At 30.9% G+C, this 22,512-nt stretch overlaps 1 protein-coding gene across 1 annotated transcript in view; it reads left to right on the top strand.

Moving 5' to 3' along the window:
- The window catches only part of egg (SET domain bifurcated histone lysine methyltransferase eggless), a 148,880-nt gene that overhangs the window by 33,688 nt on the left and 92,680 nt on the right, over positions 1 to 22,512 (top strand). Inside the window, exons 8-10 of the mRNA XM_075382333.1 lie at positions 1,043 to 1,278; positions 7,288 to 7,487; positions 9,689 to 9,876. Coding sequence (XP_075238448.1) covers positions 1,043 to 1,278; positions 7,288 to 7,487; positions 9,689 to 9,876 — 624 coding nt within the window. The remainder of the gene's footprint in view (positions 1 to 1,042; positions 1,279 to 7,287; positions 7,488 to 9,688; positions 9,877 to 22,512) is intronic.

A 22,512-nucleotide genomic window follows, 5' to 3' on the forward strand; every position in this document is an offset into this window, starting at 1 on the left:
TTTAGATTACATTGATCTTAGTTGCAGTTGTTTTCCACTCTTCACACCATCTATCAAGCATCAGTTTGAGGGCAAAAGTTTAACGGTGTCTTACTTCTGTATCATGCATAACTTATGATTTTTTTTATCAATTGACTAGATTATTTCAAGTTAAAACTTCTTTTATGACTTTAAGTATTTTTATGGTGTTAAACATGTTAATCTGTTATTGAGATACAGATTTATATTAAAAGAACAAACATACAGACATATTGAAGGAAAACACTAAGCACCTTAAGACCTCATATGTGTCTATGACATTTTTTTTTGTATTGTATAAGAAACAAATTAATCAACCTAAATGTTAATTTTATTTGTGATTATATTTTTATTTAATTGTTATTTTATTTGTGTCTTGTATTTATTTTTACATTTTCTTCTCATATAATATTTTATTTATTTTTCTTAGACAAATTTTTGAATTTAAGCAAAGTGTATTTTTTATAATTAATATATAAATAATTTTTATTTTTTTTATATTTTTTTATGGGCATTCCTTTACAACCTTGAACTATATCTTTGTAGTATGATACACTTAGAAAATTTTATGTGTGCTATCATGATTATTGGATTAAATTTTTTCATAATTTATATTAAAATTACAATAAAAAATTTATACTTTTATCTTGTGGGAGCATTAGATCCAATTAAACATTTCAGTAATTGTAATTGAAATTTTCAGTTGAATATCTGGAAAATTTACTGAAAATAAGATTGTGATAGTACAATTTCTCTGTGAGTTAACTTAATTTATTGTGTATCTTGGTTCTGGCTCCATGACCTTCATTGATATTGTAACTTTATCGCACAATATCCAGTCAGCTGTTATTGCATATTAGGAGAGAATTAATCTGTTTGAAAATTTCTTTTACAAAGCTATCAGTTGATTGGATTAAAATTTTACAGATGCTCCAATGCATATTCAGATTCAGGCAGTAGGTGTTATTTGTATTAATTAATGCTAAAGCTACAGTTTGTTTTATTGATTAAATCTATTTTTCAGTCCACTGGTACTTCTGAAGTACTTTATAAAGTGAAAATCGAGTCATCCTACAGAAAGTCTTCTAATATCAAAAATGTTGCTGCTCGATACTTGGCATATCCAGATCCCTCTCCCGTGCGTTTGCCTGTAGGTGCAAGGGTAATAGCAATCTTCAAAGAAGAGGGTCAAGCTAATAATAAGGATAATTACTATTCTGGTATTGTTGCTGAAGTTCCTAAAAGCAGTAATAAGTATAGGTATCTATTTTTTCCTAACTTTATATTATAGGTATTTTATGTTATATTTTATTTTTTACTAGTTTTTACTTACTCGGTGAAGGGAACATGGTGGAAGTATTTTATTATTAAATATATCCTACATTTAGATTTGTCTGATAGTTTATTTTTTAAAACATTTTTATAGAATAAAATGGAAATCACTTACCTGATAAATCCTGTTAATATTCAAACTATTAAGGATTCAAATATTAAGGATGATTCCTGGACTAGGATGCCAATGTGTTGTCTCTTCTAGATGATTTCCAAGATATTGATCTCAAACAAGAAGCAAATGATGGGACAATTTATTTGATGAATGAAGTAATGGACTGTAAAGTGATGCATTAAATCCAAAGTAAATGGGGTGATATTGAACTTCTTATATACATGCTAAAAAATGTAATAAATGAATACATAAAAATAAATAATTATTTTGGATTACAGGTGAGCATGAATCATGTAAACCATTTTATAATTTGGTAGATTCTGTCCTTTATGACACACAGATTCTGTCTTGAGTGTGCAAATATATGCAAGATTCAACAAGTTGAGGTGGTTTTAAATCAGAAATTAAAAATTATAAAGTTCAGACTTGTCCCCCTCCCCAAAAAAGGCATTTCTATAGGAATATATATATATAAATATATACATATATCAATGTATTTCTGAAAGAAACAAATTATTTCAATATTAAGAGACTTTATTCCATTTCTGGAGCTTAGTTTAAAAAAATTCATTCTTGCATAAAATAGGGGAAAAAATTGTAAAATTTATGAAAATCAGAAGGTAATAATATCTAAAACTATTACTTTAAATTAAAGATTCATTTCTTTCTGATACCTACTGGTTATTGGTTTTTTTTTCAACTAATAAGGACTTTTTTTAAATAATGGATTTTCCTAACTTTTCAGCTTTTTGCTGAAAAGTTATAAAGAATTTTTAAGAGAAGAAAGTTTAATTTTGTGTAAACCATTAAATCAGAAACAAATATTCATTGACTTTTAATATTTATTTCATGATCTAATCTTATATCATTGCCCCCAACCTAATATTGCCAAGATTATTTTGTTGTTTATATTTTGAACTATGTAGGAATAGAAATTATTGTTGCCAGAATTTTTTGTAAAGCAACAAAAGAAATAATTCATTAATAATTATTTGATTTATGGCAAATGTTGGTCTTGATTAAATGTTGATTTTGATCTTGATTAAAGGGAATTGACTAGCTCAACATTTGTCAGGAGCTGTGTCAGTTCATATGAGCTTCGAAGTGGTGATCTTGTAATAAATCTTGTTTTAAAATATTTATAAAGTTGAATAAGTTAATATTTAATTTAAATATTTATATATTTATTTAAAAATAAATATTCTTCTTAAAAGACAATATAGAAAATTACATAAACTATCAGGAAGCGATGATAACGCAAAAGCGTTTTTCACCCTCCCAAAAAAATAAAATTAAGCTACCAGTTTAGTCTCAAGTCTCAAGTTTATTCAAGTATGTAGGGAGAAATGGTGGTATTGATGGTTTATTTATCAATGTGTGTAGCTTGGAAGATATTACATTTAATGCTTTATCAGTACATTTTCTTTGTAATTTAAAATGGCTTTACCATTATTTTAATAATGATCTGACAATTGGATATACACGTCTTTCTCACAAAGACCCTAATTGATAAAATAAAAGATTGTAATTGTACCTCTTTCAATTTTAAAATATTGTACAAATTTATAGCTTTGTGGATATATCATAAAGAACGAAACTTTTTTTGTGCTACTTCTTCATTATTATTCATTGGAAAACCATATTAGAGTAAAGGTATATTGAAAAATTTCTCTTCATTATCAAATTAGAAGACACTGAACAAAAGTTTGATCATAAATTGATTCAAGAGTAGCCATTAGATATGTATTACATATATTGCATACATACAGATTTTTTTTTGTATTACCAAAATTGTATAAAGCACAATTGTTACCTATAGGTTGTCGGCTGTATTTAAAAATTGTATCATCTTTATAATTATAAAATTTCAGTATGAGATAGCTTGAGAATTTCAACAATATATTATCACCAGTTAGACATTAATGATTTGCTAACTATAAGACTATGCATACTTTGTTGAATTTCTTATGCTAAATTAAAAAGATTAGAACTGTATGTCTTAAATAAAAAATCCCTTTCAGCATGCCAGAAGGTGGAAGTAGATTTTACTGGTGCTACGTAGGGGATAAAAAAGATTTCCACTTTAAAGTTAAGAAAAACTTAACCAGTTTACTCACTGGTTGCATGTGAAAAAAGTTTCACACGTTTAGTATACGTCGAGTCCCATCTTACAATTACAGCAACATTTAGGTCATCCCTTGCTGTAAGGGTTGGTCATATCAAAAATTGTTTTAGACAAAAGTTTTAGATAATGTTTAGAGGACTAACAATCACTTTAAACCAATTGATATTGTGTCTATTAAGGGAAGTATGATTTTTTGTCTTCGAAACCCCCATTTTTTCACCCCCTGGGCGAATGGTTGGTGATATCAAAAAACTTTATTTATATAAGTTTTAGGCTCTTATCCTAGCAATAGTAGCAGCTTTAAACAAATTCAACATTTAACTTAATAAGAAAGTTATAGCGATATTTTGTTTTTTTTTTCAAAAAAGCCCCCTGTTTCCACTCCCATGGTTCGATTTTGCCCATTAACGAACTAAACCAAGATTTTGGGTCATTATATTTTATGTATCAATTTGAAAGTGATTGTGACAAAATTATGGCAGTTATCATGTCCACAAGAAAGTAAAATATGTATATATATATATATATATATATATATATATATATATACATTGAACTGATGGTGGTTTTGGGGTCTGGGGGATGTGAAACGCGTTATAACAATTATTAATAATGATGTACTAACTAATCATTGTCAGAAGCCTTTGGTATAATTGATCGAAGAAAGCTGAATTTTCAAAAAAAGAAGATATTTTACTAATCTTGAAAGAATTTTAACTTTCTTTTAAATCTCTCCTGAGTGGTTGTTAGTTTTGGAAAACATAAAAGAAGAACTAAAATAGCTCATTAGATATCAAAAGGTTTTAAACAAATTGATCCAGATAAAGAAACTCCATCTTTCCTTTCTTTTTCATTGAGTTCAAATCTTCATCAGAATTCCAACTAACTGATCAACTTTTCTATCATTTAACAGGAATAGGAAGCTTTGGACAAATAATTTATAACTACATGAGGTGATCCAGAAAACATCATTTTATTTTATTAAAAACAAACATTTTTCTCAAATTTCAATCAACTGTAGATTTGTACCTGACTAATAAAAATGAAAAGATCAAACCAAAATGCCATAAAGAAGACAAAATATGAATTATTATGTTCTCTTCTTAAATTCTTATGTAATAATAATAATCATTCAAAGATTAGAAGAAGGTAGTAGATTAATTAGAATTGAAAATTATAAACATTCTTTCTGACTGCTGCAGTTAAAAGGCATTTTTTTGCATTAAAAGGTTTTTTCTTGAATGTATAGTGGAACAACAAGAAAATTGGGCAATTCAGTATATGTATGAAAGGTATGTATGAAAGGTCATAAAGAATGAATAATGGCATTAATTATTTCATTATTAAAAGTAATCAGTAAACTAGTAAGCCAAAACAACATAGTTTGTACATATTCAAGGTAAAGAATTATTTTTGAGTGGTAGAATTGGAGTTTCTGGCTGTTGTTAATGATCTAAGAAAGTGTTTTATTGGAAAGAGAAATTTCCAAAAACTTTAAATGTCCATACACAAGTGTAAGTTTGTGTTATTTGGAATGTTTGGTTGTGTTCATAGAAAAACAATACAGTAACATATAGATGCTAGGATGCATCAAGTATGTTAACTTCAACAGTAGAAAATACAACTAGGAAAGCCTGAATTTTTAATATACAGATTAGCTTGAATGTTATGCATGAAGAACAGATTTGGATAAATTTAGCATTGATAGTTTTGTTAATGTTGGACTGTAGAAGGATACTAGATTGTTACAAGGAGGATAAGGTGAGAAGGTAGGAGAGCAGAGGGGAGGAGTGTAGTGAAGCGGCATAAGAATGATTTAGGGATGGCACTTACAGGTAGAAGATTTAGGTTTAGGTAAGAAGTAAGCAGAAGTAAGAAATAAGTAGCTATAAAAAGTTTATGTAAAGAATAAGCAGAATGGGCATAAAAAACAGACATATTTATTAAATGATAACCTTTAAGAAGCTTCTTTTTAAAAAACTTAAAATTCTTCTAAGGAAAAAACTTCTTTTAAAAACTATCTAAAAAGTGCAGTGTGTTAAGTGAACATAGGTTGTATTAGCCCCTAATTCATGCTATTAAATTAATTAAAAACATTTCATTTTGTAAAAAATTCTATAATTAAGAAAAGTGCATAGGAATTCAATAGTTTGTTCATCTTAAAATTTTTTCGAGATTTTATTAATTTACCTTACTCTGTTTACCTCTTTTTCTATTGTTCATTTTTTCAAATATGCTGGGTATTCAGTTCCTTTATTTCAATGAATAATATGGATATAAAATTCAGTAAATAGAAAAACTTTATATTTCCTTTTAATCAGTGAACTGTAAAGGGTCTAATAAAATTACTTAGGTTTGTTAGAAAACTATTTGTAGGATATTTCTAATGATTCTAATTTATCTCAACTTGAGAGGATAGGTTTTTATAAAAAAATTGAATATGGGTTGTATTTTTTTTTATTTTTAGCTGTTCTTTCTTATTAATAATGAGTTAAATGTTGCTATTTGGTAATTATGTTTTAAATTTCCCTAATAGTTCATTGTAAGAGATCCTTTTCAAGGTAATCTCTCAAGTTTTGTTTAGGCACTTTTCATTGTTTAGTTCCAGTTTATGACCTGCAAAATTGTTGTCAATCTTCTAGTAATTAATTTTACATGCATTTTTGGCATCTTCATTGGGGTGATATCACCATTTTGAAAGTTCCTCATTTGTCTGTTTGGCTACATGAAACAGGTGCATGTTTAATTTGATATTCACCACACATTGAAAGTTGGAAGAAAAGGATTGCTTAGGAATACCTTCTTTTTTTTTAAAAAAAAAAAGGTATTGTTGACTGAAATAAAAGAGGTAAATGGGTATGTTTGGTACTTTTACAGTTGTAGAGAATGGGAATGTTGCAACTGAAATGAACTTGGTTTCATTTCTGTTAAAAAATGATGGATGTACTTAACACGTGTTTCTGGTGATATGCTTTGTAGAAAGCTATTTATGAAAGCATTAAAATTTTGTCATCACTGATATGGAGGTTGGTCAACCCATATTTGTCTACGTGGGGCTTGTATTATGCTTTCATATTAATCTAGTTATTCTTGAATAAGTTTACTATAGCAAGAGTTTCAGGATAGGTGGCTTCTCTTCTTGGGAGTACATTATTTTTACTAATCATTAAATTATAAATATTCTATTATTTCCTAACTATTTATAACTATTTGTTTGGATTAATTGTTAATTGTTAAAAGTGAACAATCAAAGAGTACATCATGGAAAAAAAAAATTTTATTCAAAAAAATAAATAAAGGAAGGCAAAGTAAAATCAGAATTACAAGTGATTTTAAGATGCCCCTTACAGAAACAAAAACTGAAAATGGGTACTTTAAAGTCTGGAAACTGAAAAGTCCATTATTTTCAACTACAAAACAGACAAATTTAGAGACGAACATAAATATAGTTCATGAAAAAATTAATAATTTTGCAGATACATATAGTATATCATAAACAAGAATACATGTACATGTATTCAGTTGTATATTAATAATACACAACATTTTTTATTCATTCATATTATATAAACCATAGCCTGATAATAAAATTGCATCATAGTAGGTGTAAAGGTCTTGTTTTGAAAACTAAAATGGATTTGAAATGTAATTTCTGAAACTTTTAAGATAGCTCTTTGATATCTTTTTTATGTTGCAGATATTTAGTTTTCTTTGATGATGGTTATGCTCAGTATGTACCCCATGAAAATATCCTATTGGTATGCGAGAGTTCTCGTAATGTGTGGGAAGATGTCCATCCCGATTCTAAAGATTTCATTAAAAATTACTTGCAACAGTATCCAGAAAGGCCGATGGTGAAATTAAACTTGGATGAAGTTGTCAGAACTGAATGGAATGGTTATTATTTTGCATTTGTGTTTCTCAATTCATCAACATTTATTTCTTAAGAGTTATAGATTATGGTACTTATGGCAATTCTTTATTCTAGCAGGATCAAACAGGATATTTTTCATATTTTACTCTATTAAATGCTTATCAAACATTTGTGATAGAGCTGTATCAGGATTGCTAAGTTTAATTAAATCATAACTGTGAAGTTCATGAGTTTTATGTATGTGTATGCATAAATACACAATCAAAGAAGTAAACCATGTCAGTTTTATTTGAAACAGATGTAATTGAATAATTCTTATCTCTTGTTTTTTTTTTTTTAAGAAAGAATTTAAAATATTTTTGTTATTCATCAATTATTATAATTTATCTGATGAAGTCATTATGATACTATGAGGCTGCTCTGCAGAAAATTACAGTTAAAGAAGTATATTAAATATTTAGTTGTAAATAAAACACACTTTTCATCAAATTACATTCATTAGAGACTACACATATTAACTAGAGAACAAAGGTAGAGTTAGTACCTTAAACAAAAATTATTGGTATTTTTTTTTTAATTAACTCTGCTATAAGTTAAGGATTATGTATTTAGCAGAGATTACTTTGAGAGATTAAACTGCACTAGGGCTATCAATCCTTCAGTTGTAAAAATGATCCTTTTTTTTGGTTCTATATTCTAAAATAGTAGTTACTTAAATTATTCTTAAAATTTACATTCAGTATATTTACATAAATTTAATCTCCTTCTTGTATTAGATTCATTATTAAATTATTGGTAATAAGTTTTAATTATGATAAATTTGTAGTAGGATTAAACTGTTTCATAAATCTTTTGTTAAGTCACAAGAATTTCTTTTATAGCTTAGTTTAACCACCTAAAAAAAGGCAACTTTCATTTTTGGGGACATTCATTTTTTTTTATGAATGTGTTGAAATTGTGTGTACAATGAGTGCCTCATTTGCTTCAATAGTCTTTTTGAAATTTTTTTAAATTTCTCTTGTTAGAATGGTAGAATAAAATCCAACAAAAAATGTTGTGTAGGTTTTGAATCTTTTAGCAGGCAGTGTTTTACAAAATTGTAAATAACCAAAATCATGTCTTAGAATTATTCTCATGAGGAAAATTCACTACTATTTTTCTGAAGAAAGGAACAACCTTAGGTTAGGAAGATGTAAAAAGATCAAGCCTTATTCTATGACTTGTTGAAGTGCTGTTATTCCCTTAAATTCTAATCTTATTGAAAAAACAATTCTGCACTTTAATTTGTCTTAATTGTGGTAAATGTGAACCAGTTGACAAAAACCAGTGAAATGTTACCCATTCATATTGCAGCGAGAAGGGTAGTATTATTAATAAATATGGATTTTTATTTATGATTTTGAAGTAAGAACATTTTCCCCCTTGTATTCCGATTAATATTTAAACTGATGTAAACAGTTTTAAATAATTTCAGTATACATGTCTTATTTCCTCACCTTTGCTGTGGCAAGAAAATTGAATTTGTTTTCTGTGAAACAGTTTTTCAAGTCTGATAATCCGTTCATAGATAACAAAGTTACAACCGTGGCGTTGAAAAATGCAACATTTGAGTGAGGAATTACCTAGTGAGACACATTTGCCATCATCATACAGTGAATTTTCCATAAGATATTTCTCCATGCTAATGACATGAACATAAAAAATGAATTATGTTAAGTAAAATTTTATTTAAGATCCTTTTACATCTTGGAAATTAGTTCTGATATTTCGGCTTTCAGCTATACCAGTAATTGTGCTTCATTTTCACATTTAATTTTCAAATTCAATTCACTGTTTGAATCACCTTAGTTAAAATCACTATTTTAATCTTTTAGTATTGAAATTTCTTTGAGTCAAATCAAGACAAAAAGAAACAAACCTTAGGTTTATTGTTTGAAAGTTAAGGCCTTGTAGTACTTCGTCAATAATGAATGAGAGGTTAAGTCTGTTGAATTTATAGACTTCAGTTTTTGACCCACTTTCATGTTTCACCTAAGTCAGTTCTGTTATAATGTAAGAGTTAGGTTAGGTTTTATGATACTGTCATTCAATCACTCTTTTCTATAGTACTTGAGAGTAATCAGTTTTTTATTTCATTTTTGCTGTTCCCTAATATTCCTTTAGTCTGATATCCTTTTCCATAAAATTCTTCCTTTATTATTACTTCTGGTCTTAAATGTTTCAGGTAAGTGGTGGGTAGCTCGTGTGAAGGAAATAGATGGATCGCTTGTAAAAATGTACTTTGATGCAGATGAAAGAACAGAGTGGATTTATAGAGGTTCAACGAGGCTAGGACCTCTATATGTAGAGATGTTAGCTGCTAAAGATAGACTGGAAAGTGGTCATCGTCATCGACATATGTCCATCAAGAAAGTAAGTATGTTGTTGCTGAGCTATTCTTCTTTTATATTTTGTGCATAATTATTGACTTTTAAAATAAATCCATACACTCTTAATAAGGTTAAGTTATTTTTTTTGTTACTTAAAAAACCAAATAGTTATTTAAAAAATAAGCTTTTGCAATAATGATAAACTATATAGACCACATATAATATACATACTTTTTAAATATATAAACATTCAAAAATTTTGTTGTTGTTTTCAACATAATTCTAAACTTGCAAACTTTCTGAAGATATTCTGACATTATCCCTCTGGTTGGAGTGAAAAGGGCTGAAATTCATCGTGGACTTTTATCACAATATGGGGACGGTGCTTTATCCATGAAAGTGTTTTTTTATGGATCAAGAGATTTAAAAGTAGTCAGACAAGTGTCATGCACAAAGAGGAAGCAAAGCAAGCTGCCCGTCAACTTTCATCACTGACAATGAGATTCAGCAAGCTCAAGCTAGGTTTTGGTGGAAGGAGAGTTGCTGTTGATGAGGTAGTGCCTTCCTTGAACACCTTTCATGGTTCTGCCCATCAAATCATCCACATGAGCTCAGCTACCTTATAGTCTATTGTTGAAGAAAGTGTTGTAGAATGACACGCCCATTCGCACATGGATCGCCACACTGTTCAAATCATCAACAAGTTGAATTTTTAGTTTCTAGAACACTCTCCCTACAGCCCAGATCTTGCTCCTTCAGATTTTCATCTGTTTGGGCCGCAGAAGGATGCTTTGCAAGGTCATAGATTTTCCACAGACTTAGACATGCAGGAAGCAGTTCGAAAGTGTCTTCCTTACCAACTGAAAATCTTGTTTTTGGAAGGAATACACCCACCTTGTGAACCACTGGACCAAGTGCATTGACAAAAGAGGTAACTATGTAGAAAAATGATGTACATGCTGAACCCCTGCCTTTGTGTAAATTTATTTGTACAAAGGTAAATTTAAATAAATTTAGAATGAAAAGTGTAGGTAATGTTTGACTTGTATCATATTTTATATTAGTATTATTACAGGACCATTTCTCAAAACCTATAAATTATATATTGTGCAGATTAAATTAGCATATTCACTATTTTGTAAAATTGTAAGGACTAGGTGTATAAATTTGACTATTTACTCATATAATTTTCATAACATTTGATATAAATTTTTTAATGCACATAGATTAAATTAGCATATTCACTATTTTGTAAATTTGTAAGGACTAGGTATATAAATTTGACTATTTACTCATATAATTTTCACAACATTTGATATAAATTTTTTAATGCACATCTTGTTATTCTGTTTTGTAGCTAACAATTGTGGAATATTAACACCTTTGTCTGGGTTTAATTTCATAAAAATCTAAAAGTTTAAAAATTTAAAGTTTATTTATATTTTCATAAAAATTTATCAGATATTAGAAATAAAAGATTAAAATAGCACAGGTATCTATCTGGTCTGCATCTTATATTTGATATGGTTGGGAATTATGTAACCTGCAATGCATAATATTTAATATTATAAGCATTCAGAGTTTGATTTGAAATATTTTATTTACAGTAGGTCTTTCACTACACACTATAAAACAGAGAGGACATACATAGTTCCACACATTTCATTTGTAACTAAGAAGTGATCCTACTACAAATTTTTAAATTTTAGCAATTCATGTTTTTACTTCTTTTGAAAGAGATTTTCAACTTTCTGTAGATAGTGGTCAAGCATATGAAGTAAGTTTTTAGCTTACTCATGTCTGAGACACAATCCTGTGAAAATCAACATTCATTACATCAGTTTTTATATGGCAGCTCAAATATTTATTGGTGAAATGTATTTCGTGACAAAAAGGTATGTACATTTCTGTAAAATTCTAAGTTCTTAATAAGTAGGTTGATGTAAATAGGCAAATCTACTCCATTTGGTCCAACACTGGTTGCCACACCATCTCAGAAAAAATCCATATTTTGTAGGTGCATTGCCTTATGTTTTGGTAGTTCAAAACTAATCTTTTTTAAGTTTTATTGTATCTAGTTAAAAAATGGCAGCATTTTTTTGTTAAGTCTCGCACTGTTTTCATGTTCACAGGCATCAACGATTGTGTAAATTACTCAGTACTGGTTTATCCTACACTTTTCAAATAAACTGCATTGTGTTCAGTAAATTCTGGCCTACAAATCAAAACCCCACTTATCTACCTAGTGTGATTTTGTTCATGTACGCTTTGTAGCCTGAAGTTATCGAATGTGAATGAACAAAATTCAATTTTTGTAAGATAATTTCCCAAAGAAGGAACAGTTTCGCAGTCTCAATTTTTTATGTGTTTTTATATATAAGAGAATAGTTAGTTATTTTGTGTATAAAATATCATTGGTGAGTAGTTTACTCTTTAAAAATTACACCCTTTTAAAAATTGAAGTTTTGAATTTTTTTCAATTTCAAAGCTGGAATATTTCTGTTGGGGAACCAGATAAAAATCTGAAAATTGCGCACTTAAAAGGTCTATAGTATCAAACTTCAGTATAAATTTCAACTCAAAGTAAGTACAAAATAAATTGTGAATTTGAGAAAAAAATGCTTGTTTCCACTTCAGGGATAAGCAGGTAAAAGAGGTATAATAATTCAATTATTTAAACATTTTTCAAACTAAGATAATTATTTTGATAACAATACAGGATATGAATTAAATTATGTGTGGTAAATGTGCTTTCCAGTATTATATAATGTTAAGTTGTATCAATATTTCAAAGAATTCTCATGATTTTACAACACACTACTTTGGTCTCAACTCACAAAATTTTGATCTTCCAATTTTAATGTCAGTGTTCTTTTTAAACTCAGAAAATAGCTTATTTAAATTTCAAACCACTAACCATTTTTTATTTGAACCTTAGTACAATTTTACTTCAATGAAACAATCTTTTTTCCAGGCATCAAACGACTATTTTCATCATCTTCATAAAAACATCTAACTTTTTTTATCGTATCTTCACTTACTACATTTGATGGTCTCCTTTTTTGTATTTCTGGTAAAATACCCTGCTCTCTTTTAGGTTTCTTGTTATTTTTATTGTATGTAATACTTTAAATTCATTGCTAACTTTTGCTTGGCTCCAAGAACTCGGAAGTAAACTGATAATTTTAATTTTATTTTCTTTGTTAAAAACATAACATTTAGTTTTAATTTTTTATCTGATCATCATATTCAGTTTGTAAATTTTGAAGATTGTCATATGGATTAGAAGTAGGAATTTCCTTTTGAAATGAAACTTCCAAATTCTTTCTGACAGTGGTAGGAATTTTTTTCAGTTTTTGTTTTCGAGGCTACTGAACTTTTCTTCTCACTTAATTTCCTAATTTTACAAGCAGGCGATAAACCTAGAATAGCACAAACAGGATTTATTTTTTAATATTTTCTGATGAGTTGTAAAATTCTTTATCTGAACTATCACCATCTCTTTCTTTGTCAACAAAAAATATCTTAAGAGTAGCATGTTGGGTACAATGACTTTCCTGGTATAAGATTGACAGGAATGCTTACATTCTTAGAATAATGATCTAAAGTTACTTCTCTTAAGCCTTTCGTTATAGGTTTTTATGTTTTTTGAAAAGATCCAAGCAAGATTGGCCATAGAGATGATGACATTTTTCAAGTATTTTATTTCATATTATTTACAAGTTGAAGTGACCTCAGAGTTCATTCTTAAAGAAAACAACATTTTTTCTTCTTCACTGTAATCGTTAATTGATTTTAATGTCTTTAAGTAAAACTTTATACACAGTTTTATTGCAAGGTCCATTAGTAAAAACACCTATAGAACACTGACACTTCATTTTGATAAAAGGTCACACACAACTGTACACTTTAAGAGCACGTATTAAAGTGAGACAAATATTGGTGTAGGGGGAAGACAACACTCAGTGCAGTCATAGACTTACACCACTTGCAAATGCTTAAGTGAGCCTGTACAATACTGAACCTATATGTAGAGAATTGTGACTTATTAGCACCATTAACTAACTAATAACTATTAACAGTATCAATTGCATAATTTTGTACATACATGCACGTGCGCCCACACACACACACGCGCGCGCGCGCGCGGGCACACACATTTATATATCCCTTTTAATCCTATTTCCTAGCTCAAATTACATAAGAAACTACCAACTTTACTACTTAATTTGTGTCCCAATAATTATAGTAGGGCTTCTTTTTATTAGAAGAGGGAAATCCGGGCAAAATTTTTCGCTAGGTGTAACTCAAAAACAAAGCATTTCCAGACCTATATTTATTATGAATTTTTGTCATGTTTTCCAGTAGAACACACCCTGAAAGTTTCTCAGTCTCTTCATGGGACACCTTATATATATAAAATAATAACTAAACACTATTCTTTGGTTAGACAAAACCAAAGAGCCATATTATATCCAATTTTTGGTTTTTTATTTATATATATATATATATATATACACTGGAATTTATATACTGGAACTGGAACTTTGGGAATACCAAGGGGGATTTAGGCCATGGAGAGGTTGCCCGGAGCAAATAATATCCCTAAAACTTATGATGGACTTATATAAAAGACGGAAAAAACAACTAATAATCACCTTCGTCGACTTTAAAAGGGCCTATGATTGTATACACCGACCATCCATGCTGAATATTCTGAGAAACCTGGGCCTTCACCCTAAACTCGTAAACATGATAAAATTAACTTTAACCGATACCCAGTCCAGAGTGAAATTCAGAGGTGAACTCTCTCAACCCTTCTACATAAAAACTGGATTGAGGCAAGGAGACGGCCTCTCACCACTCCTTTTTAACTGCGCCCTTGAATTTGTCATGAGAAAATGGTATGAAATAAATCCCAAAAATATAAAAATGGGTACTAAGAAAAACTCCATCACACTAAATTGCCTAGGATTTGCAGATGACCTCGCTCTTTTCGCAAATAATATTCAAGAAGCCAAAACACAAATCATGAGCCTTCAAAACCTAGCACAAAAGATAGGGCTTCATATCTCTTTCGAAAAAACTGAACTAATGGCCATAGATCCTCTGGTAATAGAGCACATTACGGTAAACAATCAGAAAATTAAAATAGTAAAACAATTTAAATATCTAGGGGAAATAATAACTTATAATTTAAATGAAAAAGTGACATGGCAAAACAGGACAAATAAAATGATTAAATCCCAAAAATTAACTTGGTCAACATATAACAAGAAATGCCTTTCTGCTAAAACAAAACTTAACATTATAAAACTGTAGTACAGCCAGAAGTCACCTACGGAAGCGAGACCCTTTTCAAAATCACTCAGAAAAACCGAATTGAAAAAATTCTGAAAATAGAGAGGAGAATTGTCAGAACGTGTATCAATAAAAAACACCAAAAAGAAGGCCAATGGTGGATTGTGCCAAATGAGGTGGTGTATCGAGAAATAGAGCCTGTTACTGATACTATGCGGAAAAAAGAATCTCTTTCTTCGGTCATCTCATAAGGACACCGCAAACAAGAAATATCATTGAAAAGCTCTGGTTCCAAAAGCTAGAAGTAGGATGGATCTAAGAAATTAGAGAAGATATGAAAGAATTGGGAATTTCCCTGACTGACCTACAGAATAAAACTGGAAAAATTACAAAGCTAAAAGATAAAAGCATTAGATTTAAACAAAAGACAGACAAACGACAAAATACAACGAAGAGGGTGTTTACGGATGAAGAAAAGAAAGCAAGATCTGAACGGATGAAGAAATACTGGGCAGCTCGAAAGAGTAAAATAACACGCTTTTCTCAGAAAAGATCCAACTAAAATTGACTTAAGTGGTCCCATGTTGGCCGTAAAAGCATAATAAATAATAATATATATATATATAACTAGCTGTACCCTGCCACGCTTCGCTGTGGCACAGCGAAGTTTCTGCGACGTTTATCATTTGATCATTTCTTCGATGGAGAACAATATCTCTAGGTTGGAACTGATCTCTGACTATGACAATTGCTACTTCGTCTATAGTTGGAGCATTATATCTCCGGACATGTTCTCCAGCGGATGTTTTGTCTGCGTGAATGACAATCTTGTGGGTATCTGATGGCATCATATCAATTGCCGTTTTGAACAAACGCACCAAATTGTTCTTTTTGTGAAGGAGCTTCTGTAGCTGCGAAATAATGGATCTTCTTAGCGAGGTATGTATTCCACAACGTGCTTCATCTCTATTCACAATCGACTTCATCTCTATCATCGCCAATGAAGTATATTTGAAGGAATTTATGGTTACCGTCAGGGAATGGGAGCAGGGAGGTAGCTTTGTGATATATTTGCCCTTTGATTTTAAAAGTTGGCATGAATTGAGTTGTCACGATTTCCGCACCAAATGACGTCATTTGGAAGCAAGAGTTATATTTCCTGATGTTCGATAGGAAATGCTTCGATTCAGCGGAAGATCCATCAAGTAGAGTTTTCAATGGCTTTGGTGGTGCATCAAGTTGAGGCAATTTGATTTTTCCGCCAGCACAACGCATCCCTTTCGTTTCATTATTAAACTTTAGAGCCTGGCTGTAGGTACAAACATGACTCATCTGGCCAATGACAACATGCCAACTTGAACTATAATCAACAGCTGGATTGTACCGGAACGCAAGACGATTGTATTGCAGATTCAGACCAGCTGTTCTTTGGGTTCGTGTTTCAGCTATCATCACCCTGTCGCGTTCATTCTGTTGAGAACGAACCAAATCTGTTGCTGCAGAATGCGACTGATGTGCTCGCAATCGTGCATCCTCAAGCCTGGCTGCTCGACTTTCTGCTGATTCCACGTTACATATCTGGATGGTGCTTTGTCTGTTCTTCTCTTGTACGGATGCACGCTCTTCCTCAGTCATATTCAAAAGCCGTCTTCTTGATCCTTCTGTGTGGCGAGTGCGACGGCCCAAATTTGATTTTTTGAAAGGCATTATTTCAGTTTTCACTGGAATAGAAGGAAGGGATAAGTTATAACCTCTTATGGCTCTCACAGCTCTAGGTTGAAAACCATGACAGAAAGAACAAAAAGTTTAATAACGAAAAATTTTCATTTTGAAAAGGCCAACAAAATTTATTTAAACTTTTTTCACCGATTATCATGGTTCTCATAGATGCAGCTCGACAACAATGAGACACAGGACAGACAGTATTGAAAAGTGGCTAAAAATTAATAATATTAACTAAATACATGAATTTAAATAAATAAGTAAAATATTAGTTAAATGAAATAGTTAAATAATAATTATAAAAAATTAATATTTTTTCTGACCATCTCTCATATAAAACATAACCTCCATTTACGATTTGGTGAAAGGCGCAGCTCAATCACGACACAATCACACAAAAGTACCTCGATTAAAGTGAATATTTAATTCAGATTGTATAATAATCTGAATCAGATGCAAGTGGATACGTTTTTTTTTTTTGTTAATAAACAATGTAATTGGGAACAGGTATTGTTTCACATGTGACTGAGGTTGTTGTTAGCTAGCATGGCGAGTGTTCCCCTCGCTTCCGGCAGATTGCACAGTCACTGGTACACAGCTGACCGTAAAAAAACGGTTTTCTCGCGGTGCGAGACTGATGCGAAAAATAGATAAAAACAATCTTTGATGCGGGTTATAAATCGCTAAAATTTGAGCTCAATCGGTGCAGAACATTTTGAGTTTTTGAAGCGTACACAAACGAACTTAACATTTTTATATATAAAGATATCATTAATGACCGAGTAGGATCACTTTAGTCAGCCCATTATCCAAGCCTCTTAGATGGGACTGTTTGGGCCTTGAGCCCTCATAGTACGTTTTCATATGTTCTGATCTTTGTGTCGTTTTTGGTGTTGAAAACGTTTGTGTTGTTTTTTCTTGTGAGTATGAATTGAGTGTTTTTGTTCTTGATTTTCTTGTTTAGGGATTTTAGGGATTTAGGGATTTTCTTGTTTTCTTGTTGGGTCTGTTTTGTCCCCTTTTACTTCCTTGTACTTCATATAAGGAAGTATTGTAATCGTGAAAAATTTCAACTTTCAGATTTAACGGAAATATCCATTATGACTAGTTTCAGCATGTGACATCTGTATGTATGTATTTGTCCTGCATAACTCAAAAACAATTAGCCACAGGATGTTGAAATCTTGGATTTAGGACTGTTGTAACATCAAGTTGTGCACCTCCACTTTTAATTGCAATCAACTGAACCAAAAGTGTCCAAAAAAGTCCAAATCCAAAAAAAATTGAATTTTGGACTTTTTCTTAACTTTGGTAATAAGCCCTCTTTGAGAGCTTTTCAACAATATATCCAAGTGGTACTTATTTTCATTGGTTCCAGAGTTATATCCAAATAAAATTTCAATTAATAAATACAGGGTGTCCCATATAAAACGCAACCCAACCTTATATTGGTAGGTATTGAAATAATAAAAAGGCATGTGTAAATGTAAATGTAATTTTTATTATTACCATCCATTACCTTACATTTAGAGTAAATGTTGGAAGTGGCCGCCATCTTCTTGAATACAAGCTTCAATTCTTTTTACAGCGTTTCTTGCAACCTTTAGCAAAGTTTGTGGCTGGATATTTAATACAGCTTGTTCAATATTGACTTTCAATTGCTCAAGTGTTCGTGGTTTGTTGCTGTAGGCATTTTCTTTGAGGTAACCCCATAGAAAAAAATCCGCCGCAGTCAAATCTGGAGATCTTGGTGGCCACAAGCCTCGACCGATAACACGATTACCAAAGAATTCCTCAACGAAATCAGAAGTTGAACCTGCGTAGTGCAATGTCACATCGTCATGTTGTAGCCAGCAGTGTCTGTCTTCCTCTTCCAAGAGTGCAATGAACTGAAATAAAATATCCTGATAGGGTTCTGCATTAATGGTGTACTCTAAAAAAATAAGACCGATTATTTTCTTCTGCGATATCACACACCACACGCCCAACTTCTGCGGGTGTAATTGTTTTTTGTGATAAACGTGGGGATTTTCAGCACTCCAAATTCTACCGTTTTGGCTGTTTACGTAGCCAGTCAAATGAAACTATGCTTCATCTGTGAAAAATAACGAATCCATAACATTAATTCCCTCACGCAGAATTAGACGGAACCATTGACAATATTGTAGTCGTTTTTCTTTGTCGGGCTCAAGAAGTTGATGAACCGTTTGAATGCGATAAGGTCGTAATTGTAATTGTTTGGTCGCCCGATGAACAGTTGATTTAGACATATTAATTTCAGCAGACAAACGTCTGATCGATTTATTTGGCGAGGCGAGTAATCGGTCTTTGAGTTCAGTGACTGTATCTGTATTCAACACTGACGCAGATCTTTTGTGTTCCTTGTTGTGAACAGAACCAGTCTCTCTAAATTTTGCAACTAACCTTAATACTGATTTTTTGTTAGGAGCTGGTTTATCTGGGTACTTATGGCGAAACAAATCTTGCACTGCAACCACTGATTTTGTACTGAAGTACGACTCAACAATGAAAACACGTTCATCTAGCGAAAACACCACCTTGTCTCTAGCAATACACTGAACGTTATGATTGCATTGTTGTTACTATCGGTAGTGTTCTACTGCGTCGCTGCGATGTTCAGATGTTGGACGAGTCCATTTCAGTAACGAGTAGGGGAGTACGCTTGACTTTTGAAATTTCATGGATGAGTGATTGATGGGTTGCGTTTTATATCGGACACCCTGTATTTAGATCTTATAAAGGGAAGGCACATTGGTTTGAATCAGACTTCATCTCCTTTTTTTTTTATTTAAATATATTGATTTATTAATAACACTGATGGACAAAAAAAAATTATATGTTTATTTAACATTCTTGAATAACTCCTTGTGATAAACATTCTTGAATTGCTTTTTTGCATACATTATAGATCTGTAAATACAATTTTTCTATCACCCTTAGTTTTAAATAAATTACACTTCAAAAAAAAATTAAGGGAAAATATAGTTAAAATCTGTACAATTTATAATTTTGCATGGCTACACCTGCGTTAGAATGATTTTGCTGATTCTTTTCTTTTATAAATAGCCTCAGGTACATCTCTAATTAATGTCCAACAGTAATCAGCTAGCATGTTAGTATTCCATTTCTCTTTATAGAGGTTTTCCATCACTGAAATGTCTTTTTGGAAACATTCACCGTGTTCGTCACTTACATCTCCAAGGTTGTCTGGGTAAAAATCTAGATGTGAGTGGAATGTGTTTTCAAAGACATATTATATCCCATAGCTCTGTCTGAAATAAGATGTTGATTAACAGTATCATGGTAATTGTCAGATTTTTGTTTTCCGAGAAAGTTTTTGTAAATGTCTTTAAATGGAGCCCAAGCTGCACTTTCTACATTATTTAACATTAAGTTAAATACATCATCTTTGACCAAATCTCTTATTTAAGGACCAACAAATATTCCTTCTTTAATCTTTTCTTCACTTACATTCGGAAATTTCTGCCTGATTTACAAAAATCCAGGACTATCCTTCATTGCTTTTACAAAATTTTTCATTAGTCCTTGCTTGATGTGGAGAGGGGGTAAAAATATTTTTTTGGGTCTAAGGGCTCATGAATAATATCTTTTCCATTTAGAGTCTCGTTTCTTTCACTCTTTGGTAACATAATGTTTTTCTCTAGCTCGGCTGTCTTATTTGCAAAGAAAACACATGTACTTAGTATAACACAACCTTAGTATAACCTAAGTTCATGTACTTAGTATAACATGTACCCTTAGTATAACAATGTACTTAGTGTAATTGCATGCTTAACAAAGTAGCTATAACTTTCAAATCATCACTTATATGTTTTTTATAATTTATTTTTTCAAAGAACGTCTTTCCTCACATCGTATGTCTCTTTCAAATTAATACCATAAGCGATTGGTATCGAAGGATATTTGTTACTGTTATGTAGACCACTTTTAAACTATAATTGAACAAATCTATGAAAAGGTGCCAGTCCTAGCTTTATGAACAACAAGTTCGTACAACAACATAAGCAATTTGTACCAAAGGATATTTGTTACCATTGTGTAGAACCACTTTTAAACTATACTTGGATGAATCTATGAAAAGGTGCTGGTCCTCAAGTTTATGAACTTGTTCTAAGTGCAACTTAAGCTCATCAATATTTGTGCAATAAACTAAATTATTTTCATCAATAAAGTACTGAGAAAGTTCTTTTTGTCAGCTTCAAAAGCCTGAAGTTTTTGAATTTTTTTGAAGTAAATTCTAACTTTGCAGTCTTGATCCTAATAGTTGAGCTTGATTTTTTGATAAATTTAAGTCCCTAACCAAGTCATTAGTTCACCTTGTGGTATAAGATGTGACTTATTGGAAGATAATCCAAAATCAAAATCGTTGTCTTCTTCAGTACTGCCTGATTCTTCATCGCTGCTTTTGAAACATATATTCACAGGTGGCTCAGGCACTGGAATAATTTCACTGTCAGGTACAGGCCTATTTGCAGATTGCAGTGAAGGATATTTTACAGTATGTTTAGATTTTTTAGAAATTTCAGACACACTTGTTGAACAAAAGTAACAAACTGTTGTGTGATCCTTTGGTTCATGCCAAACCATAGGTACACTAAATGGCAAAGCCTTCCGTGTACCTTTCAGCCATCTTCCTAAATATACAGAACAATTGGTTAATACTATATGAGGAGCCCACGTCTTATCCTGATCACCAATTTTTCATGAAAGTACAGATGATGCTTTTTTAGTTAAAGGTGTAATATTTTTTCTATTTGATTTTACGGTAAACTTACCACATACATAACAAAAGGCATCCACATCATTTACTCAATTTCGAGGCATTATGACACTGCTCTGTTAACAAACTTAAGACAGCAATAAGACTGAATAAAATTTATTCATTCCTAAATCCAGTACTTAATACAAACAACACAGCTGTGTTTTCAGATATATGTTTTGACCTAAACAGACATGGTTAATCTTGTCCATAAAGGCTCACTCTTCAGTATAGGATGTGATGTCATAATATGTGACTACAATATCATTTAATTCTTTGTCTAGTATTGTTTATTTAGAGCTTACAAATTATGTTAACAAAGTTAAATAATAAAAAATGAGCTAACAAAATACAATATAGAAGCTTAAAATGCTAACTATACATTGAAAAATGAAAAAAATTCTTTAATTAAAATTTAAAAAGTTAAAAAAAATTGTGGGTGTAGAAAGATTCTGAGTTCATACTTGTTTTCAACATAAAAAAACAGATTAAAATCATGTATCGCATGTTACGAAACAAAAATTATGTTTATCAGTGTTATTATTAACCTCTGATTCTAAAAATTTTTTTACGATGAATAATAATTCAATAACAAAAAAAAAAAAAATGAAAAAAATGACAGTTATTAATGAAATAGAGTTTTATGTAGTTTTCAGTAACTACAAAAATGGATATGTGGTGTCCATACCAGTTTTTTAGTGTAGTGGTTGGATAAGGGCTGTCGTCCAGTGTTCTCTGGTAGTTCTTTGATCCAGATGTTGACAAGCTGTTGATGAAGGGCAATTTTTGCTGATCTTCCTGCATGTTTCCAGAGCTCTTCAAAAGTCTGATCTTTTTCCAGTGCTTTGCAATTCT

The sequence above is a fragment of the Lycorma delicatula genome, chromosome 1 (genome assembly GCF_047948215.1).
Source record: "Lycorma delicatula isolate Av1 chromosome 1, ASM4794821v1, whole genome shotgun sequence".
NCBI lineage: Eukaryota > Metazoa > Arthropoda > Insecta > Hemiptera > Fulgoridae > Lycorma > Lycorma delicatula.